This window comes from Thamnophis sirtalis, unplaced genomic scaffold, assembly GCF_051295495.1.
Source record: "Thamnophis sirtalis isolate CommonGarterSnake01/CBP01778 unplaced genomic scaffold, rThaSir2_p1.2 scaffold_4, whole genome shotgun sequence".
Taxonomy (NCBI): domain Eukaryota; kingdom Metazoa; phylum Chordata; class Lepidosauria; order Squamata; family Natricidae; genus Thamnophis; species Thamnophis sirtalis.
Genome location: NW_028261384.1, coordinates 132,328,305 through 132,352,385, shown reverse-complemented (window position 1 = coordinate 132,352,385; position 24,081 = coordinate 132,328,305). Strand labels below are relative to the sequence as shown.

Genomic DNA, 24,081 nt, shown 5'->3' with positions numbered 1-24,081 from the left:
CCCCTTCCTCACACTCTCTCCTCTGCTCTCTTCTTCTTCACCTAACATTGAAGCAAGTGATCCCCCTTTTCTGTTCAGGAGCTCAAGCCATGGGGTCCTGTCCTTCCAAGCAGCCTCCATGTCTCCAGTGTCATTTTCCACACTTGGAGCTGAACCCAGAAGGACATTTCTTCCAACAGTAGAAACAGATGGAGGTTTGTCTGTCTCCAGCAAACAATGTGCTCCATGACCAATACAATACAATAGTAGAGTTGGAAGGGACCTTGGAGGTCTTCTAGTCCAACCCCCTGCCTAGGCAGGAAATCCTATACCATTTCAGACAAATGGCTATCCAACCTGGAAAGGAAGAACAGAACAGAATAGAATAGAATAGGAAAGGGAAGAACAGAATAGAATAAATGGTTGGAAGGGAAGAACAGAACAGAACAGAATAGAATAGGAAAGGGAAGGGAAGGGAAGAACAGAATAGAATAAATGGTTGGAAGGAAAGAACAGAACAGAATAGAATAGAATAGGAAAGGGAAGAACAGAATAGAATAAATGGTTGGAAGGGAAGAACAGAACAGAACAGAACAGACTAGAATAGAATAGAATAGAACAGAATAGAATAGAGAAGAACAGAACAGAACAGAACAGAACAGAATAGAATAGAATAGAATAGAATAGAATAGAATAGAATAGAATAGAATAGAATAGAATAGAATAGAATAGAATAGAATTCTTCATTGGCCAAGCATGATTGGACACACAAGGAATTTGACTTTGGTGCATTTGCTCTCAGGGTACATAAAAGAAAAGATACATTCATCAATCATAAGGTACAACACTTAATGATACTCATAGGGTAGGCAATATGTCACATGACGACAGTGTGACGATGTGAGTTTGCCCCCCTTGATTTAGATGAACCAAATTGGGAAGACATAACTTACATGATCTCCAATGAGAATACCTACCATATTTTTCAGAGTATAAAACACTCCCTCAAAAAAGAGCCTGAAAATTTGGGGGTGTCTTATGCACTGAATACAACATTTTTTGCCTCCTGAAACCCCACCCCCTTCACCAAAATGGCCATGCAGAGCCTGTAGGAGGCTTTCCCAGTGCTCCTGCAGGCTGGGGAGGGCAGAAATGAGGAAAAGCAGGCCATTTTTGGCTCAATTTTTTGCCCCTCCCCCCAGCTCCCAGGAGCACTCTACAAGCCTAAATGCTATTCATGCCCTTTAAAAGAAACAGGCCTGTTTTTGTGAAAAATGGGCTGTTTGGGGGAGGTTTGCAGAGTGCAAAAACTTCCCCCCCCCCAAATTTTCCTCTTCAAAACCTTGCTGCATCTCATACTCCGGTGTGTCTTACACTCCAAAAAATACGGTACATCATGTTAATGAATTGATTTAAAAATTTCAGGGACAGGTCGCACAAAGCCCCATTTCATACGCCCACCACCCTGTTTTGGTTCCCTTTCAATGACCAATTTAACCCGTTTAACCACTTATTGATCCAATTGTCCATTTAACCCACGTTAAATAACCAAGTTTTGAAAACTCAAACAACTGCACGTTATTTGAATTAAGGAGAAACTTCCTAACAGCAGGAACAATTAACCAGTGGGAAGCTTGCCTTCGGAAGTTTTGGGTGCTTCATCACTTGAGGACTTTGGAGACTAGACCAGTGATGGCTAACTTTTTTGTCGTCATGTGCCAAAAGCGTGTGCATGTGCCCCCCCATGCATGCGCATGTGACCCCTGCACATGTGCACATGACCTCCATGCATGCGCATGCGAGCATGCATGCGCATGTGACCCCCCCCTCACCTATATTTGCCTTATGGACCCAAGAATGAGGTGGACTTCATCGTTTGTGAAATCCTTTCCCTGTTGAAGTTGGCATGTTCGGAAACATGGTTTGAAGAGATCTTTACTTTGCTTGACATTGGCTTAGTAGCCATCACCTGTGTCTTCCTCATCGCGATGTCCTACGTGTATATTGTCACCGCCATTTTGAAAATCCCCTCAGCTGAAGGGCGGCAACAGGCTTTCTCCACTTGTTCTTCTCACCTCATGGTGGTGGTGATCTGCTACGTGCCTCCAGCTTTTAATTATTTGAGAATGGGGACTCAGGATCTTCTCAGCGGAGTGATGGCTCTTTTCTATACCACCTGGACTCCATTCCTTAACCCGCTCATTTATACGCTAAGGAACAAGGAAATGAAAGATTCCATGCAGAGCCTGAGTTACAGAGTTGGAAACTCTAACAGCATGCAGATTAAGGTTGATTGGACACCTGATGATTCAGAAAAGGAACATTAGGCTCATCAAGGATCCAGGAGGGTTATTTTTTCTTTTCTACAACTTATTATTCAACTGCAGAGCAGATGAGTAAGGATCAAAATTGTAAAATGCACGTTAAAAGAGAGGAGGAAGGAAGGAAGTAGAGAAGGGAGGGAGAAAAGAAAGGGGAAACAAGGTGGTGTTACAACAGGAGGGAGGGATGGAAAATAAAGCAACCCAAACTGTGTATTATAACCGATTACATGAAATAATAAATATATAAGAATGATAAGTGTAAATAAGAATAACCATTATGTGAATGTATACTTAAAATGGTACGTAAGAGAACAAAAAATAAAATAAAAAATTCTGGAAAGAAACTGTTAGGAAAGACTTAGCAGATGGGTTTACATGACACATATCTTCTAAGTAGAGTAACAGCTTATGTCCACCTTGAGAGGCTGGTGGGGGTACATACAGGCACTTTAATAACTATGGTCCTTTTCTTAGAAAGGATATCAAATTATATTTGGGTTTGCGGACATACCATCCCAAGGAAACATAAACTGAGATCTGAAAGAAACACCTACAATAATAGAAAAGAAAGAGAGAGAGGAGGAGAGAAGGAAAGGAAGACGGATGAAAGAAGAAAGAGGTAAGGAGAGGAGGATGGAATGGAGAGAAAGAGAAGGAGAGAGGGTAGGAAGGGGAAGAGGAAGAGTAGGAGTAGGAGAAAGGGAGGGGAAGAAGGAAAGGAAAGAAGTAGAGAAGGGAAGGAGGGAGAAAAGAAAGGGAAAATAAGGCGGTGTTACAACAGGAGGGAGGGATGGTAAATAAAGCAACCCAAACTGTGTTATAACCTATTAAATGAAATAATAAATGTATAAGAATAATAAGTGTAAAGAAGAATAACAATTATGTGAATGTATACTTAAAATGGTATGTAAGAGAACAAAAAATAAAATAAAAAATTCTGGAAAAATAATGTCAGGAAATACTTAGCAGATGGGTTTACACAGCACACATCTTCTAAGTAGAGTAACAGCTTATGTCCACCTTGAGAGACTAGTGGGGGTACAAACAGGCACGTTAATAACGAAAGTCCTTTTCTTTTTTTACCCTAAACTGTCTTTAAAAACATGTTTTTCCCTTTTCACATCCAGTTATATATAATAGTCTGCCTTTTTAATATTTCCCAGGATATTTCATTTTTCTAGGAAAGGGGTGGGTTTTAAATTCCTACATGCATATGTATGATTCTGTCTGTCTCACTGATTCACTGTCTATCTTTCTCTCTCTATCATCCTAGCTTATTTATTTCTTTTATTTTCAAGATTCAGAAACTTCCTGAATCCAGAAGTTTTATTATCAGGGGAGAATAATAAAAGAATTGCTTTGCTCAAAAAACATGCACTTCATCAAATTCGTAGGGTGGCAAGACCAATGTTTCTCAACCTCAGCAACCAAGATATGTGGACCTCAACTGCCAGATTTACCCAGTCAACATGCTGGGCTGGGGAATTCTGGGAGTTGAAGGCCACCCATCTTAATGAGATTGAGCCACTGGACTAAATTGACATAAGATGTAAAATGAATGGAGATTGGTATTCGTAGATTTTCACGGGTGTAGGTATGCTGATCAAGAGATCTCCCTCGATCCTGTGGTTCTTTATATCTTTTTTAAAAATGTGGTGTGTAAGAAGGGGAATAGTTTGTTAATAATTTTCCTTAGATGTGTGGGAAGTTATCATCCAGCCCTCTCCCAGAAAAATGAAATATCCTAGGAAATATTGAAAAGGCAGAATATTTCTCTGGATGTGAAAAGAAAGAAACATGTTTTAAAAGACAGAATAGTTGCCTGTAGCTTTCTGCCCATCCCCACTGTTAATGGGCCATTAAGATGGCCAGGCTAGTCCACTTTAACCAGACTTCACCAGTAGCTACAGGAAGGCATGATAATATTGGAACTTTACTCAACTGACCACATGGCATCTGAGAACTCATCCATAACTGGATTCAAAACATAGTCTAGAGAGTAGCCCCTGCATGGCCCCATGGGAGTCTGACAACCAATCAGAATACATTTCTTACACAGAAACAGGAAACAGAGAGGTGGGACTGAACAGGTTATAAAAAACCTAGCAAGCCCCTCCTTCAGCCCTTCTCTTCTTCTCCACCAACATTGAATCATGTGATCACCTTTTCTGTTCAGGGCTCAAGCCATGTGGTCCTGTCCAACAATAAACCATCTTTCCAAGCAGCCTCCATGTCTCCAGTGTCTTTTTCCACACTTGGAGCTGAACCCAAAAGGACATTTCTTTCATCAGATGAACAGACTGGAAAGTGTTGTGACTCTTGTGACACAAGATTGATTTCCATATAGGTAGACATATGACTATGGTTAGAGTCATCTTCAAACATGAGTTTCAGAATGTTGATACCACCAAGAGAGCTGTTGGTGGTATCAACACTGTGAAACTCATGTTTGAAGATGATTTTTCCAGAATTATATAGAGCGGTTGGATAATCTGTATTAAATATGTCAGTTTTCCATTTGCCTCTAACCCAGTTGCAGGACCAAATCACATGGTGCTGTGTCATCCTTATCTACTCCTTAAATAAGTGGGGGAAACAGGGTCTCGTTTCTGCCCTGTCTCTCGAAACTCTTGGACTGGGATCTGACCCATGGAAGCACTTCACTGGAATATTATGGGCTGTTACATGCCATCCATTTGGTTTCAAGAGCCGAGGTGGCACAGTGGTTAGGGTGCAGTACTGCAGGCCACTTCAGCTGACTGTAATCTGCAGTTCAGTGGTTCAAATCTCACCAGCTCAAGGTTGACTCAGCCTTCCATCCTTCCGAGGTGGGTGAAATGAGGACCCAGACTGTGTGGGCAATATGCTGACTCCGTAAACCACTTAGAGAGGGCTGAAAGCCCTATGAAGTGGTATATAAGTCTAACTGCTATTGCTATTGCTATTGCTATTCAAGAGGCCCCACCTCATGGTGCTCCACCTTTAAGATTAACACAGTTAGGAGGGACCTTGTAGGTCATCTAGCCCAAACTCCTCCCAAGCAGGAGACCCTGCACCATTTCTGGCAAATGGCAGTCCAGTCTCTTCCTGAAAGCCTCCAGTGATGAAGCCCCCACAACTTCCAAAGGCAGCTTCTGTTCCATCGGTTGATCGTTTTCACTGTCAGAAAGTTCCTCCTTATTTCTAGATTGAATCTCTCCTTGTTCAGTTTCCATCCATTATTCCTTGTCTGGCCTTCGGGTGCTTTGGTAAATAGCTTGACCCCTTCCTCTCTGTGGCAGACCCTCAAATATTGGAAGACTCCTATCATGTCTCCCCTGGTCCTTCTCTTCTCTAGATAAGCCATGCCCAGTTCCTGCAACCGTCCTTCATATGTTTTAGTCTCCAGTCCCCTAATCATCCTGGTTGCTCTTCTTAATGTAAAGAAGAAAAGAATAGGCTCTTTCTCAGATTTCCCCAATGTTTCTGGCTTTGGGTGGGGCAAGGGATGGTTCGTGCAAGCGACCCGATAAGCAGCTGTGCATGCAGCTTCATTTGTACAAATGGCTTGCATGCAGGCCTGCCACTCATGCAAATAAAGCAGGTGGGCGTGCGCACAGCCCCTGCCCATGCAAGTGATGTTAGAGTTTGCAGCTTTCATCGAGCACACAAGTCAATAATTCAGCAGGATTCATTTATAGAAGGAGCTTGTTTATGTGCAACAATATAAAACATGATGCATGTATACAATACCCATGCAGCTCTTTCAAGGTAGCAGCAGAACCAGGACCAGAATTCAGAGGCACATATTTTACAGAAGCACAGAAGCTACGAGCACAGAACTTTATATTTTAAAACAGATCAGTTGAGCGAAGCCACGCCCAGGCTCCAAGCTGTCTGACATAGCAACAACAGTTACTGTGTCTTAGTCACCAAACAGTTCCCATTGGCTGACTTGTTGTTATAGCTATCCCAGCTCATAATTCCTTATACAAGTGACAAGTGAGGATGTGCCTGCAGATGCATTGGCCTGCCGGCTGTTCCACAACCAGCTTGCAAACCCCAGGTATAACCCATCTGCTCGGTCTTTCCCAACCTTGTGTGCTCCAAATAGAGTAGCAGGGTTGGAAGGGACCTTGGAGGTCTTCTAGTCCAACCCCCTGCCTAGGCAGGAAACCCTACACCACTTCAGAGAAATGATTATCCAACATCTTCTTAAAAACGCCCAGTGTTGGGGCATTCACAACTTCTGGGGGAAAGTTGCTCCATTGATTAATTGTTCTCACTGTCAGGAAATTTCTCCTCCGTTCTAAGTTGCTTCTCTCCTTGATTAGTTTCCACCCATTACTTCTTGTTCTACCCTCAGGTGCCTTGGAGAATAGCTTGACTCCCTCTTCTTTGTGGTGACCCCTGAGATATTGGAAGACTGCTATCATGTCTCCCCTTCTTTTCATTAAACTAGACATACCCAGTTCCTGCAACCGTTCTTCAGATGTTTTAGCCTCCAGACCCCTAATCATCTTAGCTGCTCTTCTCTGCACTCTTTCTAGAGTCTCCACATCTTTTCTACATCGTGGGGACCAAAACTGAATGCTGTATTCCAAGTGTGGCCTTACCAAGATATTATAAAGTGGTATTAACACTTCACGTGATCTTGATTCTATCCCTCTGTTTGTGTAGCCTAGAACTGTGTTGGCTTTTTTGGCAGCTGCTGCACATGACTGGCTCATATTTAAGTGGTTTTCCACTAGGATTCCAAGATCCCTCTCACAGTTTCTACCACATACCCTGTACCTGTGCTTTTTATTTTCTTGCCTAAATGCTGTCTGAATGAAGTTCAAAGGAATTATGAAGAATGGTCAGTTTACAAAGCAATTGCATGTATTTTACTCATTTTCACTGTAGTTTTAACAATAGCTGTAGCAAATAAAACTCTTTCTGGGATCCTTCTTCAGATCTCTGGATGTCTAATTTAGTTTGGTCTGAACACTGTTAGAATTTCCTAATCTTATAAATGAGGTTCAGCATGGAATCTTTCATCTCCTTGTTCCTTAACGTATAAATGAGCGGATTAAGGAACGGAGTCCAGATGGTATAAAAAAGTCCTATCACCCCACTGAGAAGATCCTGAGTCTCTCTTCTCAAATAATTGAAAGCCACAGGAATGTAGCAAATCATCACCACCATGAGGTGAGAAGAACAAGTGGAGAAAGCCCGTTGTCGTCCTTCAGCTGAGGGGATTTTCAGAACGGTGGTGACAATGTAGATGTAGGACATCGCGATGAGGAAGACACAGGTGATGGCTACTAAGCCAATGTCAACCAAGGTGAAGATCTCCTCAAACCACGTGTCCGAACATGCCAACTTCAACAGGGAAAGGATTTCACAAACGATGAAGTCCACCTCATTCCTGGGTCCATAAGGCAGGCTGTACGAAAGTGAGGTAACCATGATGGAGTGGACACAGCCACCAAACCACGTGCCCAAAGAAAGACAAAGGCACATTCTTTCATTCATCAGGACACTGTAATGAAGAGGCTTACAGATGGCCAGGAAGCGGTCATAGGCCATGACCGTGTAGAGGAAGAACTCCGAACAGCCCACAAAATGGTAGAAAAAGAGCTGGGTCAGACAGCCTCCAAAAGAAATAACCCGTCCTCCTTCCATGAACCCACCCATCACTTTGGGGACCACTATGGAGGACACTGAAATATCCATGACAGCTAAATGGCAGAGAAACCAATACATTGGTTTCTGCAAATTGGATTTAGACGCTACAGTTAACAAGATCAGAATATTCCCAGTGACCGAGAGTAAATAGACAAGTAGAAATAAGAGGAATAAGGGGATATAGAGCTGTTGAGGATATGGAATGCCCAAGAGGACAAATTCGGTCCAGACTGTTTGGTTTTCACACCCCATTCATACAATAGTCCTCTCTGGAAAATTCAGATTTTCATAGGCGAATTCATGGCAAGAACTGAGGAACTCTGAGGTTTTCCTATTGGGAATAGTTCAGAATTCATAAGTTTAAATTATGATCTTAAATAAGATTCTTAAATCCTTCCAAGTCAGAGAATGGTGTCCTCTTCACTCACAACACATGAGATTCTGGATTTTGAATTGTTCTTTGTTGTTGTTGAAAATAGAAGCTAGGAGATGTTGATTTTAGATTTCAGTGAATCTGTCCAAGATGCAAGCAAGATCCATGGAAACTCAGGAGCAAACTCTGTATGTTGAAATATGGTATTTCTCCATTCTTCAGCCAAACATTTTTTTTTCAGTTACTCACCGAGGGTCTGAATCTCCATCCAAGCTAGTCTTGCACTCTTAAATCATTTTGTTGTCCCCAATTCGGATCAGAGCCTGGTGCCGAAGCCAATGATGCATGCCAGACACAAGGTTACTCGTGATTACTTTTTATTGGAGTACTCCAAGGAAAAGGGCTCCTAGCTCAAATGCCAAGAACCAAAAACAACGGATTAAGAAAGCTTTATACGTTTTCACTAAAGGAGAAGGTGGAACAAGATGACATAATAAGAAATATCATCTAATAAAGATTTTAGTAATAATTCTACAATTTGTTCTATTGGTCTCTAGCTGCCCCTATTCCTAAGCCTTGGCTAATGAATGTCCCAGGAGTTATCTAATACACACATCATTTGCTGCAGGCATCTCTATTGCTAACTTTCAGCTGAGGTCTGCAAGTTGTCTAATTCTTGTTACTTTTTATCAACCTTCTAACTACCCATAACAGCTACAAGCTTTACACATGCATATTTCCTGTTGATAAGCATCTTTGTTCTTTCCAGACTGACCCCACAATTACAGTCTTCCTGATTTACCATATTTTTCAGAGTATAAGATGCACCTTTTTCCCTCAAAAAAGAGGCTGAAAATCTGGCTGCGTGTTGTACACTAAATACAGCATTTTTTTGCCTCCTGAAACCCTGCCCCCTTTACCAAAATGGCCATGCAGAGCCTGTAGGAGGCTTTCAGAGTGCTCCTGGGGGCTGGGGAAGGCAAAAATGAGTGAAAAACAGGCTGTTTTTTTTCCTCCATTTTGCTCCCATAGCCCCCAGGTACTCTATAAGCCTCCTAAAGGCCTTGCATGCAATTGTTTTGAGAAAAAAACGGGCCTGTTTTCGCGAAAAAATGGACCATTTTTGCTCACACACCCCTCCCCCAGGAGCACTCTGCAAGCCCTCTAAAAGTTATTCATGCCTTTTTTTGGGGGGGGGAAGGGTCCATTTTTTCAAAAAAACCACCGTTTTTGGGAGGTTTGCAGAGTGCAATTTTTTTTTAAATTTGCCTCTTCAAAACCTTGGTACATCTTATACTCCAGTTCGTCTTATACTCCAATAAATATGGTACTTCCAAGTGTGTGCCATGATCTTGCTTTAGCAGCCAGCCCATCAATTTGTCTCCTAAAACAGTGGGCTTTTATTTTTCCAAGCCATTTTTTTTACAAATTCTTTAGATTTCTCACTTAAAAAGGAGAAGATTTGTCTTAGAAAGCAGGACAGAACCTGGAAAAAAACCTCTTTGAAACAGGTGACATAAACAGGTGTGAGCATGACAAAATCCATATCATATAACTTCAAATTGTGTCATTCCATATCATACCTTCATCTATTCCAGGTCCTTCAGAGCATTTTAAGAGTTGGGGGGGGGGAATAAACTAGTCTTAGGTAGCTATATCCTTCACTGCATAATTTCCATCAGGAGAAAAATGGTGAGCAGATTTTAGCTGCAAAGCATTTTATCAGGATATGCTCTTCATCGATGCTATTTATTTCCTTAATTAATTATCCTTGTCTGTAGAATGTAAGCAAGGAAAAGATCTAAGCTTGGAAGAAATGGTTCATTAAGAGAAGAGAGCATTTCCTGCTGGACCTTATTCCCTGAAGGTTTTCCTTTTATCAGTTTTAGAATATGGTACCTTTTAATGATCACTTATTTCTTCTTCAAGCTTATTTATCCCTTTGTGTAGTTAGCACAAATGTGTTAGCATAAATGTGTTTCCATTTAGCATTCCATACAGTTGCCCTTTGGGGATTTCAAGATTCTTTCTTCTTTCTTTCTTTCTTTCTTTCTTTCTTTCTTTCTTTCTTTCTTTCTTTCTTTCCTTCTTTCCTTCTTCTTTCTTTCTTTCCTTCTTTCTTTCTTTTTTCTTTATTCCTTCCTTTCATTCTTTCTTCCTCTCTTTCTTTCTTTCTTCCTTTCTTTTTTCTTTCTTCCTTTCTTTCTTTCTTCCTCTCTTTCTTTCTTTTTTCTTTCTTTCTTTCTTCCTCTCTTTCTTTCTTTCTTTCTTTTTTCTTTCTTTCTTTCTTCCTCTTTCTTTGTTTCTTCTTTCTTTCTGTCTTCCTCTCTTTTTCCCTCTCTTTCTTCCTCTCTTTCTTTCTTTCTTTCTTCTTTCTTTCTTCCTCTCTTTCATTCTTTTCTTTCTTTCTTCCTCTCTTTCCTGCTTAGTTCAAAATTAATCCACGAAGCATTTATGAACATTAGAACGTGGTGTGCTGCACATGAAACCCATAAAGGAAACTGATGGTTTATCAACCTGTGTGCACTTGTTTGTGTTCCCCAAAATTAGTCCTTTAAAGGGGATTAGAATCCAGTGGCAAAAATAGGGCGGGTAATTGAAAATGGGGCTTTGGAAGAGCCCTGGTGGCACAGTGGTAACTTTGCCCACAGCCAGGAGTTCGATCCTGCCCGGCTCAACATTGACTCAGCTTTTCATCCTTCTGAGATTGGTAAAATGATGACTCTGATTGTTGGGGTGCAATATACCGACTCTGTAACCTGCTTAGAGAGGGCTGCAAAGCACTATGAAGTGGAATCTAAGCCTAAGCACTATTGCTGACATGTGATTTGTGCCTGATCCACATTGCAATTCTAAAATGAATTCATTAACTTGATGTATATGCCTCTTTTCTAGATAAAATGAATCCTCAAAGTATGTCATGCCTCCATCCGAATTTGACTCTGAGATGGAAGATGAACAGCTGACAGAGAGCGATAAATTGGCTCCCTTGGCTGTGGAAGAAAGTCAGGTTTGTCACAGCAGGGGAGAGGTAGAACAAGGGAGAGGAAATTCTGATGAAGACCAAGGCCCACCTCCTCTTTATCCTAGGGCACGCAGGGAAGAACGCAGAGCAACATGGGTTATGTGCCTTACAAGGAAGGAAATGGCCCTGATTCCCTTCACAAGGCACACCTAGGGATGGAGTTTAAAGGAGAGGCAAGTGGGAGGGCGGTTATTGGGAACAAATGCGGAGTTCATCTTGTGTTAACTGCTTTATCTGAATTCCTGGCATCCTCCCAAGTGGTTGGATTTACTTCAAATGCTACTTCACTTCTGGAACTCCATATCTTGCTTGTCCCACTGGATTCATTACCTTATGTTGTTGGATTTATAGTTGGAAGTTTTCTGCTTACAATGTTGGGACTGGAGTAATTTCAGTCAAAGGCTGTTAACAGGTTTGTGGAAGAGTTTTTTCTCTCGATTGGAGAGTAAAGGGGACATTGGGAGCACAGATGGTGCTAATAAAGGGGCTCATAAGGGTTCTCTGGCTGTGTTGCCTTTGTACCACACTACGAGTCATCACAAAGTAGCTTCTAGTCCAATAAAAACACAAATGCATAAAAGACTAAATAAATCCATAACACATTCAAGCAGGAGGAATAAATCACTTTTTGAATTGTGAGGCCTGCCCTGTGGAATAGTCACTCCCCACCCCACTTAAATTTGATCAATGGCCTCAATCCTGTGAGCCATTCGAAGGCTGCGAAGTCCTCACCGATATTCTGACAGCAGGACGAGGACGTCAGATGAGCTCATCGCGGGAGGTGTAAGAAATGTTGATGTGTGATTTTCTTGTCTTTGTTGATTTTTGACACTCTTTCTCATTAAAATATGGCAATTCTGTTTGGCAAACATCATGTCAATTAAAAAGCAGGGTCCGCGAACACCAGCTGGCAGTCAAATGCCACGATTTCTAATCCTTAATCTCTACCCACACCAAACAGCACCAGTTCAACTGGAACAATGCAAAAATCTTCACATTGGCCACACTCCAATGAGTCCATCAAAGACTGGCACTCCACAAACAATTCCATCAACAGATACACTGACCTACAAGCCGCCTATGGACCCCTCAAAATTCAAATCAACCACACAGCCAGCCAGAGATAGCACCGACCCTTAAGCATCCCATCTGATGTTTCACAAGACCCATCACCTCTTACCCTGTATTTGAAAACCTAATCAACTGACAGCACTTAATTGGCACTAGATAAGAGTTACTGGAATCCAAAAGGGAATGAACTTAGACCTTTCCTGATAACATAATGACACTAGGCTGATTCCTCTCTTGACTCCACCATCAGAACTCTGTCTGTCCTTCTCCTACATCTCAGGAGGGTTGCTGTCCCAAAGGATGGGTGCCATGGCAGAAAAGACTCTCCTCCTGTGTCCCATCAGATGTAAGTCCTTAATAAACAGGACCCCCAACACGCCTCTCCTTCCAGATCCGAGGGGATGGGTAGCTGTAACTTAGGAGAAGAGGTCCCTCAAATAATCTGGACCCATGCCATATAGAACTTTAAATGTCAAAATCAGCATCTTGAATTGCACCCAGAAGGAAACTATTTCTAGTTGTTCTGTTCTATGTATTAATAATCTCAGAGCTGATGCCACCACCACATTTGTTTTCTCAAATCTGCTCCCTCCACTTTTTAAATCAGTCTCAAAGTGATTCGTTCAGAGGTGCAGTGGTGTTTAATGAGGCATCCAAAGACACCGAATTAAGAAGACCGGGTTCTTGGGGATGGAAATGCACGTGGGATTTGGAGAGAGAAGCAACTTAGGAGGAGATACAATAGCGCTGTTTTAAAGGCAGTAGAAAAGAGAATAAGACTGGAGTTTAAACTGGAGAGAGCTCAGATTCCTCCTTATTGAGACAATGAATGGATTGCATGAACCATTTCCTTCTTCTACAACTACCATGAGCAACTTCTCTCAGACTCTTGGAGAGAAGACAAAATGCAAGACTTTATCGAGTTGCCGACAATAATCTTCTCCTTGCCCTCAGTTGTGTTCTGACCACAGTTGGCATTAGCGGCAAAATCTCCATCTGAGTGGAATAGAAGGAAGGGGTTTAGGAAAGCGTCCACAAGCATCTCAACCAGAGGTGGTTTTCTGCCAGTTCGGGCCAGTTTGCCCAAACCAGTTGTGGAAATTCCGCGCCCACCTACCCAGCCAGCTCTATGTCATCCCATTTAGGCACGATTTCAAGCCAAAGCACATGCACGGAAGGCTGAGTACATGCGTGGACGGGTTCCCCACGTGCTCACATTGGCTAAAAAGGTAGGGAAGGAAAGTGAATACTATCCCTGGTCTCAACATGTGATAGAAGACATTTGAAAAGAAGTTAAAACTGTAACCAATCTGGAGCCATTTAAGGTAAAGGTTCCCCTCGGACTTATGTGCTAGTTGTTCCTGACTCTGGGGGGCCATGCTCATCTCTGTTTCAAAGCCAAAGAGCCAGCGCACCCCATGGTTATGTGGCTAAATGCTGAAGGCCCATGGAACTCTGTTACCTTCCCACCAAAGGTGGTTCCTATTTTTCTACTTGCATTTTTATGTACTTTTGAACTGCTAGGTTGGCAGAAGCTGGGACAAAGTAACAGGAGCTCACTCTCTTATGTGGTGCTAGGGATTTGAACTGCCAAACTGCTGACCTTTTGGATCAACAAACTCAGCGTCTTAGTCACCGAGCCACTGTGTCCCTTTAGAGCCATTTAGATGGGTCTAATTCAGAAGTTACTCCTCCAACATTGTCTGCTATACCTGTTTAAGATGTGCTTAGCAAGCTTGAGGTAAGATAATGTCATTTATATATGCAGAATTTGGATATGGAAGCTTCAATGTTCCCTATCTTAACTAGAAAAGATTTGAGCAGCTTTTCGGGGGACTGTCCAAAGCTGATGTGATCAGTAAGGAACAAAGGGGGTGATTTAGAGACTTGGAAGATAGAATTTGATGGCCTGTTGTGATTATCCCCCTCTTCTTATCATAGAATTACAGAAGTCCATTCAAGCTATTGAGATCAACTTCTTGTTCAATGCAGGAACCCGTATTAAAGCATCTCTGGCTGATGTTGTAAAGTTATCTCTTACTTGAATGCATCCACCATGTAATCTTAGAATAGAATAACACAGTTGGAAGGGACCTTGGAGATCTTCTAGCCCAACCCCCTGCTTAGTCAGGAAGTCCTACACCACTTCAGACAAATGGTTATCCAACATCCTCTTTAAAAACTTCCAGTGTTGGAGCATTCACAGCTTCTGGAGGCAAGTTGTTCCACGGATTAATTGTTCTCACTGTCAGGAAATTTATCCTTAGTTCTAAGTTGCTTCTTTCCTTGATTAGTTTCCACCCATTACTTCTTGTCATACCCTCAGATGTTTTGGAGAATAGCTTGACTCCCTCTTCTTTGTGGCAACCCCTCAGATATTGGAACACTGCTATCGTGTCTCCCTTACTCCTTCTTTCTATTAAACTAGACATACTCAATTCCTGCAGCCGTTCTTCATATGTTTTAGCCTCCAGTCCCCTAATCATCTTTGTTGCTCTTCTCTGCACTCTTTCTATGAGTCACGAGACAGAAGAAAGAATAAAATGCATATAACCTTCAACATAATTCCCTTTATTTCAACAGTTCTCCTCTTTTGGTGAATATCAGTTCAAGGATGGATGTCCCTTTTATTTCCTATTTCATCTCAAACCATGGATTGCTACGATAATATTGTGTGAACTGAAGAGGTACTATCTGGAGGAATCAGGAACAATCTGTGTGTCTTTTGCTTCTAAACTGCATGCAAGTCGATGCTTGCAGAACATAGTAACATCAAATAAACTCTTACAAAGTACATTAAACATCTCGTTATGCCAGGAACCAAACCATCAGACCTACAAGTGTAAGGTTCAAGCTGATTACTTTTCTCTCTCTCCCTGTTCCATAGGAATCTCTCCAGATTGGGAACTTTCACAAGAGAACTACTAGAGATGGCTCTAAGGCATTAAGGGAAGGTCAGAGCTGGCTCTCTTGTATTTATACAGAATGTGTAGCCTACTTTGGTGCTTGAGTCCTCTTCCCAACAGGGAAAGTTGCTCTCCAATAACCCAGTCATGCTACCAGTGATAGAAACATCTGCTTAAATATTTCACTATTGTTCTGCTTATTGTTTGACCTCTTTCCATGATTGATGATACCCTTAATGGGGGTTTTATTTTTGGTTGCACAGATGGAAGGTAAGAATCAAACTTCATTGAATGAGCTTATCCTTGTTGGCTTTCCATATCCCGAAAGTCTGAAGGAACCTTTATTGATCTTCTTCCTACTCGTTTATTTGATGACACTCTTCGGCAATCTTCTGATCCTGATCGTTGTTCTATCAAATCCCCATCTCCACAAGCCCATGTACTGGTTCCTCTGCCATTTGTCCTTTCTAGACATGACAGTCTCCACCGTGATTGTTCCCAAGGTCATTGTTGGGTTTTTAGAAGGTGGGAGGATCATATCCTTTGGCGGTTGTGTATGTCAACTCTTCTTCTTCCATTTTCTGGGTTGCACTGAATGCTTCCTTTATACCTTGATGGCCTATGATCGCTTTCTGGCTATTTGCAAACCACTCCATTATGGCAAGCTGATGAATCATAGGACATGCCTCTTCCTGGCCATGGGCACCTGGATTGGGGGATGCCTTCACTCCGTTATGGAGACAGCCCTTGTTTTTCGCTTGCCCTTTGGTTGGGAAAACCAGGTCAACTATATCTTCTGTGATATCCCTGCTGTGTTGAAGCTAGTCTCTGCTGACACAACCGTCAATGAGATGGTAACCATGGTGGATGTCGGTCTTGTGGCTACCACGTGCTTCCTTCTGATTCTGACCTCCTACATGTACATTGTCTCCACCATCCTGAAGATCCGCAGCGCCCAAAGTCATAAACGGGCTTTTTCTACCTGTACTGCTCATATCACTGTGGTGGTGACCTACTATGTGCCCCTTGTCTTTATCTATCTGAGACCAGGATCTCAGGATCCACTGGATGGAGTGGTGGCTGTCTTCTACACCACACTGACTCCACTTTTGAATCCTATTATCTATACGCTGAGGAACGAGGACATAAAAGTTGCCCTTGTAAACTTGTCAAGGAGATCATCCTAAGTTGGTTCTTTGATGGTTCCTGGAATGGCAGTCAAATGCCACTTTGAAAATCCCTTCAGCTGAAGGGCGGCAATGGGCTTTCTCCACTTGTTCTTCTCACCTCATGGTGGTGGTGATCTGCTACGTGCCTCCAGCTTTTAATTATTTGAGAATGGGGACTCAGGATCTTCTCAGCAGAGTGATGGCTCTTTTCTATACCACCTGGACTCCGTTCCTTAACCCGCTCATTTATACGCTAAGGAACAAGGAGGTGAAAGATTCCATGCAGAGTCTGAGTTACAGAGTTAGGAAACTCTAACAGCATGCAGATCAAGCTGGATTGGACACCTGATGATTCAGAAAAGGAACATTAGGCTCATCAAGGATCCAGGAGGGTTCTTTTTTCTTTTCTACAACTATTATTATTAAACTGCAGAGTAGTTGAGTAAGGATCAAATTGTAAAATGCACGTTAAAGGAGAGGAGGGAAGGAGGGAGAAAAGAAAGGGAAAATAAGGTGTTGTTACAACAGGAGGGAAGGATGGAAAATAAAGCAACCCAAACTGTGTATTATAACCTATTAAATGAATTGAATTTGAATTTTGAATTTTGATAGATTTGTATGCTGCCCAATCCCAAAGGACTCTGGGCGGCTTACATAAAAACAATCAAAAGATTAAAAAGATTAAAAACACAAAACAATACAATTTAAAAGAGGAAAACACAACATGCACTCAGTTATAATGGGGCTTGAGTTCAGTCAAGCTCAACAGCCCCAGGCCTGCCAAAACAGCCAGGTCTTAACAGACTTACGGAAGGCCAGGAGAGTGGGGAGGGTCCCGATCTCAAGGGGTAGCTCGTTCCAAAGGGCCAGGGCAGGAAAGTTGGAGGGGGGCGAAAGAAAGAAATAAAAACACATTTACAAAGGGCCGGGGCAGCAACAGAGAAGGCTCTCCCCCGAAGAGCCGCCAGATGGCATTGTGTAGCTGACGGTACCCGGAGAAGGCCCGCCATGTGCGATCTTATTGGGCGCTGGGAGGTATGTTGCAGGAGGAGGTCACAGAGATATCCAGGTCCTAGGCCATGAAATAATATATAATAATAAATGAAATAATAAATGTATAAGAATGATAAGCGTAAAGAAGAATAACAATTGTGTGAATGTATGCTTAAAATGGTATGTAAGAGAACAAAAAATAAAATAAAATTTTTTGGAAAAAATGTCAGGAAAGACTTAGCAGATGGGTTTACACAGCACTCATTTTGTGTCCCATCAGATGGAACCAGGGGTGGGAGTCAAAATTTTTAGCAAGGGGTTCTCTGCCTGGTTTCTGGGTGGATATGGCCATGGTGGGCATGGCCTAGTTGGCCTCCTGCACCATGGCAGGGGTCATTTTTATTGTTTTCCTCGAGCCTCCGGGAGGGCAAAAACAGCCTCCACAAGCTCTGGAGGTTCTCTGGAGACCGGAAATGGGCCCAAACTTTCAGTAGGCCCATTTTTCAGCCTCCCCAAGCATCCGTGCACACCCTGCATCCAAACAGGCCGCTTGGGGACTCCTGGGAATGGAGGGGTGGGGTGAATGGGGCCAGCCAGGATTTGGGGGTTCTCTGAACTGCACAGAATCTTAGCTAGAGGTTTTCCCAAACCTCTGCAAAGCTCCAGCAGCCCACCTCTGGATAGAATTCCTAACAGACTGGGCCCCTAATTTGCCTCTCCTGTCAGATCTGAGGAGACAGGTAGACATAGCTGGGGAGAAGTTGTCCCTCAGATCCCCCGGCTCAGTGCCACATAGGATTTTAAAAGTCAAAATTAGTGCTTTAAGTCTGTAGAGATTCTCAGTCATCCAGGTTGCGGTTATCACAAAGGTGCTTTTTTTCAGGAGGCGACTGACTTTCTTGTTGTTTCTTTGAAGATGTTTCACTTCAAAGAAAGTTCAGTTGCCTCCTGAAAAAAGCACCTTTGGGACAACTTGGCTGACTGACAATCTCTACAGACTTTTAGCTACACAACGTGGGATGAACACCCTTTGAAGGTTATGGATTTTAGGAATGGATCTCCAGAGGGAAAAGAATGCAGACTACAGGAACCATGGGGCACTACTCAGTTGACCCTGAGGACACAGACAAACCTCCAATGACTCTCTAAAAGGAGGCCAATGACCAGCTGTCTGCAAGGAATATAAATCCTTCCATTCCCCACTATCCTGTCAGAGCTGAAGAAGCTTCTTGGATGAGAAGTGAAATGTCTTCAAAAGAAAAAACAAGAAAATCCAGTTGCCTCCTGAAAAAAGCACCTTTGGGATGAGTGCCTTAAATTGCACCCGGAAGGAAAACTATGTTTAGTTCAATCTAACTGTTCCATGTATTAATAATCCCAGTGCTGATTCAACTACAAAGTTTGTTTTCTAACAATCTTTTCACTCCACTTTTTAAATCAGTCTCAGTGATTTGTTTAGAGTCTGTTAATGAGACATACAAAGACACTGACTGAAGACGATAGGTCCTTAGCGATGGAAATGCACGTAAGATTTAGAGAAGAGCAACTTGGGAGTATATACAATCACATTGTTTTGAAAACAGTAGAAAGGAGAATAAGATTGGAATTAATCCAGAGACGAATAAAGGAGAATATTTGTACCTCAGGGTTGACATGATGCGTCCTTCATGCTCTCTGAGCCTGCTTGGTGTGTGTGTGTGTGTGTGTGTGTGTGTGTGTGTGTTTGCAGACATTTCATTAGGCAAACTACCTAATATCATTGGGGCACTAATGATGTTACCTAGTTTGGATGATGAAACATCAGCAAGAAAACAAGCAAGATGGAGTAAGAGAAAAAGAGATGACAAATTAGATAGATGGAGCATAGAAAGAAATGAGAGAGAAAGAGAGAGAGAGGATAGATAGATAGATGGATGGATGGATGGATGGATGGATGGATGGATGGATGGATGGATAAGATAGATGATAGATAAAATAGATGATAGATAAACTAGAAAGATGATAGATGATAGATAGTAGATAAGTAGATTGATTGATCGATATAGATAGATAGATAGATAGATAGATAGATAGATAGATAGATAGATAGATGGATGGATGGATGGATGGATGGATGGATGGATGGATGGATGGATGGATGGATGGATGGATGGATGGATAAGATAGATTATAGATAGATAAGATAGATGATAGATAAAATAGATGATAGATAAAATAGAAAGATGATAGATGATAGTAGATGGATAGATAGATAGATAGATAGATAGATAGATAGATAGATAGATAGATGATAGATAGATAGATATAGATAGATAGATGAGAGAGAGATGAGAGGGAGAGAGGGATATATCTACGAATATTTGTTTGTATCTGTTTGTGTTTCTGTGTGTGTATACATATACATAGGCATAGGTGCGTGCGCACACACGTACACACACACAATCGAGTCCCAGTAAGGGTATGGCTAGCTGATGAGAGCTAAATAGCTTGAAATAGATCTATACTAGTCTCCCTTTATTTATTTATCAGCACAAATACAACACAAATGTAACAAAAAAGGCAACAGTAAAAAATATTGGGTTTCTGTCTGGATGGTCTCTTGTGACGAGCCGAAGGACAGAGAATGGAAGTAGTGATCTTCCTCCCATATTTGGGCATACCAGGGGTTGTGACTTTAAATAAATAAATATAGATAGATAGATAGATAGATAGATAGATAGATAGATAGATAGATAGATAGATAGATAGATAGATAGATAGATAGATTAGAGATAGAGATAGAGATAGAGATAGAGATAGAGATAGAGATAGAGATAGAGATAGAGATAGAGATAGAGATAGAGATAGAGATAGAGATAGAGATAGAGATAGAGATAGAGATTTTCCCAGGTGTAAGTATGCTGATCAAGAGATCTCCCTCAATCCTGTGGTTCTTTATATCTTTAAAAAAATTGTGGTGTGTAAGAAGGGGAAGAGTTTGTTAATAATTTCCCTTAGATGAACAGACTGGAAAGTGTTGTGTCTCTTTTAACACAAGATTGATTTCCGTATAGGTAGACATATGAGTATGGTTAGAGTCATCTTCAAACATGAGTTTCACAGTGTTGATACCACCAACAGCTCTCTCTTTACCTGCAATTTTTCTGGAATTATATAGAGTGGTTGGATAACCTGCATTAAATACGTCAGTTTTCCGTCTGCCTCTAACCCAGTTGCAGGACCAAATCACACGGTGCTGTGTCACCCTTATCTACTCCTTAAATAAGTGGGGGAAACAGGGTCTCGTTTCTGCCCTGTCTCTCGAACCTCTTGGACTGGGATCTGACCCACTGGAACATTTCACTGGCATATTAAGAGACCTCGCCTCATGGTGCTCCAGCTTTCAGATTAACACAGTTCAGAGGGACCTTGTAGGTCATCTAGCCCAAACTCCTCCCAAGCAGGAGACCCTGCACCATTTCTGACAAATGGCAGTCCAGTCTCCTTCTGAAAGCCTCCAGTGATGAAGCCCCCACAACTTCCGAAGGCAGCTTCTCTTCCATCGGTTGATCGTTTTCACTGTCAGAAAGTTCCTCATTTCCAGGTTGAATCTCTCCTTGGTCAGTTTCCATCCATTATTCCTTGTCTGGCCTTCGGGTGCTTTGGAAAATAGCTTGACCCCTTCCTCTCTGTGGCAGACCCTCAAATATTGGAAGACTCCTATCAAGTCTCCCCTGGTCCTTCTCTTCTCTAGATTAGCCATGCCCAGTTCCTGCAACTGTTCTTCATATGTTTTAGTCTCCAGTCCCCTAATCATCCTGGTTGCTCTTCTTAATGTAAAGAAGAAAAGAATAGGCTCTTTCTCAGATTTCCCCAATGTTTCTGGCTTTGGGTGGGGCAAGGGATGGTTCGTGCAAGCGACCCGGTAAGCAGGTGGGCATGCAGCTTCATTTGTACAAATGTCTTGCATGCAGGCCTGCCACTCATGCAAATAGAGCAGGTGGGCACAGCCCCTGCCCATGCAAGTGATGTTAGAGTTTGCAGCTTTCATCGAGCACACAAGTCAATAATTCAGCAGGATTCATGTATAGGAGGAGCTTCTTTATGTGCAACAATATAAAACATGATGCATGTATACAATACCCATGCAGCTCTTTCAAGGTAGCAGCAGAACCAGGACCAGAATTCAGAGGCACATATTTTACAGGAGCACAGAAGTTACGACCACAGAACTTTATATTTTAAAACAGATCACTTGCGCGAAGCTACGCTCCAAGCCGTCTAACATAGCAATAACAGTTACTGTGTCTTAGTCACCAAACAGTTCCCATTGGCTGTTGTTATAGCTATCCCAGCTCATAATTCCTTATACAAGTGACAAGTGAGGATGTGCCTGCAGATGCCTTGGCCTGCCGGCTGTTCCACAGCCAGCTTGCAAACCCCAGGTATAACCCATCTGCTCGGTCTTTCCCAACCTTGTGTGCTCCAAATAGAATAGCAGAGTTGGAAGGGACCTTGGAGGTCTTCTAGTCCAACCATTCTTGCCTAGGCAGGAAACCCTACACCACTTCAGACAAATGGCTATCCAACATCTTCTTAAAAATGCCCAGTGTTGGGGCATTCACAACTTCTGGGGGAGAGTTGTTCCATTGATTAATTGTTCTCACAGTCAGGAAATTTCTCCTAAGTTGCTTCTTTCCTTGATTAGTTTCCACCCATTGCTTCTTGTTCTACCCTCAGGTGCCTTGGAGAATAGCTTGACTCCCTCTTCTTTGTGGCGACCCCTGAGATATTGGAAGACTGCTATCATGTCTCCCCTTCTTTTCATTAAACTAGACATACCCAGTTCCTGCAACCGTTCTTCAGATGTTTTAGCCTCCAGTCCCTTAATCATCTTAGCTGCTCTTCTCTGCACTCTTTCTAGAGTCTCCAAATCTTTTCTACATCGTGGGGACCAAAACTGAATGCTGTATTCCAAGTGTGGCCTTACCAAGGCATTATAAAGTGGTATTAACCCTTCACGTGATCTTGATTCTATCCCTCTGTTTATGTAGCCTAGAACTGTGTTGGCTTTTTTGGCAGCTGCTGCACATGACTGGCTCATATTTAATTGGTTGTCCACTAGGATTCCAAGATCCCTCTCACAGTTTCTACCACATACCCTGTACCTGTGCATTTTATTTTCTTGCCTAAATGCTGTCTGAATGAAGTTCAAAGGAATTATGAAGAATGGTCAGTTTACAAAGCAATCGCATGCATTTTACTCATTTTCACTGTAGTTTTAACAATAGCTGTAGCAAATAAAACTCTTTCTGGGATCTTTCTTCAGATCTCTGGGTGTCTAATTTAGTTTGGTCTGAACACTGTTAGAATTTCCTAATCTTATAAATGAGGCTCAGCATGGAATCTTTCATCTCCTTGTTCCTTAACGTATAAATGAGCGGATTAAGGAACGGAGTCCAGGTGGTATAAAAAAGACCTATCACTCCACTGAGAAGATCCTGAGTCTCTCTTCTCAAATAATTGAAAGCTACAGGAATGTAGCAAATCATCACCACCATGAGGTGAGAAGAACAAGTGGAGAAAGCCCGTTGTCGTCCTTCAGCTGAGGGGATTTTCAGAACGGTGGTGACAATGTAGATGTAGGACATCGCGATGAGGAAGACACAGGTGATGGCTACTAAGCCAATGTCAACCAAGGTGAAGATCTCCTCAAACCACGTGTCCGAACATGCCAATTTCAACAGGGAAAGGATTTCACAGAGAATAAAGTTCACCTCATTCTTGGGTCCATAAGGCAGGCTGTAGGAAAGTGAGGTAACCATGATGGAATGGACACAGCCACCAAACCACGTGCCCAAAGAAAGACAGAGGCACATTCTTTCATTCATCAGGACGCTGTAATGAAGAGGCTTACAGATGGCCAGGAAGCGGTCATAGGCCATGACAGTGTAGAGGAAAAACTCCGAACAGCTCACAAAATGGTAGAAAAAATGCTGGGTCAGACAGCCTCCAAAAGAAATAACACGTCCTCCTTCCACGAACCCACCCATCACCTTTGGGACCACTATGGAGGACACTGAAATATCCATGACAGCTAAATGGCAGAGAAACCAATACATTGGTTTCTGCAAATTGGATTTAGACACTACAGTTAACAAGATCAGAATATTCCCAGTGACCGAGAGTAAATAGACAAGTAGAAATAAGAGGAATAAGGGGATATAGAGCTGTTGAGGATATGGAATGCCCAAGAGGACAAATTCGGTCCAGACTGTTTGGTTTTCACACCCCATTCATACAATAGTCCTCTCTGGAAAATTCAGATTTTCATAGGCGAATTCATGGCAAGAACTGAGGAACTCTGAGGTTTTCCTCCTGGGAATAGTTCAGAATTCATAAGTGTAAAGTATGATCTTAAATAAGATTCTTAAATCCTTCCAAGTCAGAGAATTGTGTCCTCTTCACTCACAACACATGAGATTCTGGATTTTGAATTGTTCTTTGTTGTTGTTGAAAATAGAAGCTAGGAGATGTTGATTTTAGATTTCAGTGAATCTGTCCAAGATGCAAGCAAGATCCATGGGAATTCAGGAGCAAACTCTGTATGTTG

General features: G+C 42.1%; 3 protein-coding genes across 3 annotated transcripts; 1 reads left to right on the top strand and 2 right to left on the bottom strand.

The window, feature by feature from the left end:
* Positions 1-7,274: 7,274 nt before the first annotated feature.
* On the bottom strand, positions 7,275-8,204 carry LOC148046679 (olfactory receptor 10G6-like). The gene has a single exon (XM_087714884.1). It carries the CDS (start codon positions 8,202-8,204, stop codon positions 7,275-7,277), a length of 930 nt encoding a protein of 309 aa, XP_087571010.1.
* A 7,386-nt stretch (positions 8,205-15,590) lies between these two features.
* Positions 15,591-16,514, top strand: LOC148046678 (olfactory receptor 10G6-like). Its single transcript, XM_087712088.1, has one exon. The coding sequence runs from the start codon at positions 15,591-15,593 to the stop codon at positions 16,512-16,514; it is 924 nt and encodes a 307-aa protein (XP_087568214.1).
* A 6,320-nt stretch (positions 16,515-22,834) lies between these two features.
* Positions 22,835-23,764, bottom strand: LOC148046677 (olfactory receptor 10G6-like). The gene has a single exon (XM_087714883.1). The coding sequence runs from the start codon at positions 23,762-23,764 to the stop codon at positions 22,835-22,837; it is 930 nt and encodes a 309-aa protein (XP_087571009.1).
* Positions 23,765-24,081: the final 317 nt, after the last annotated feature.

Excerpts from the sequence above, each read along its gene's own strand:
- LOC148046677 (XM_087714883.1), bottom strand. The coding sequence starts at position 23,764 with ATGGGGTGTGAAAACCAAACAGTCTGGACCGAATTTGTCCTCTTGGGC.
- LOC148046678 (XM_087712088.1), top strand. The coding sequence starts at position 15,591 with ATGGAAGGTAAGAATCAAACTTCATTGAATGAGCTTATCCTTGTTGGC.
- LOC148046679 (XM_087714884.1), bottom strand. The coding sequence starts at position 8,204 with ATGGGGTGTGAAAACCAAACAGTCTGGACCGAATTTGTCCTCTTGGGC.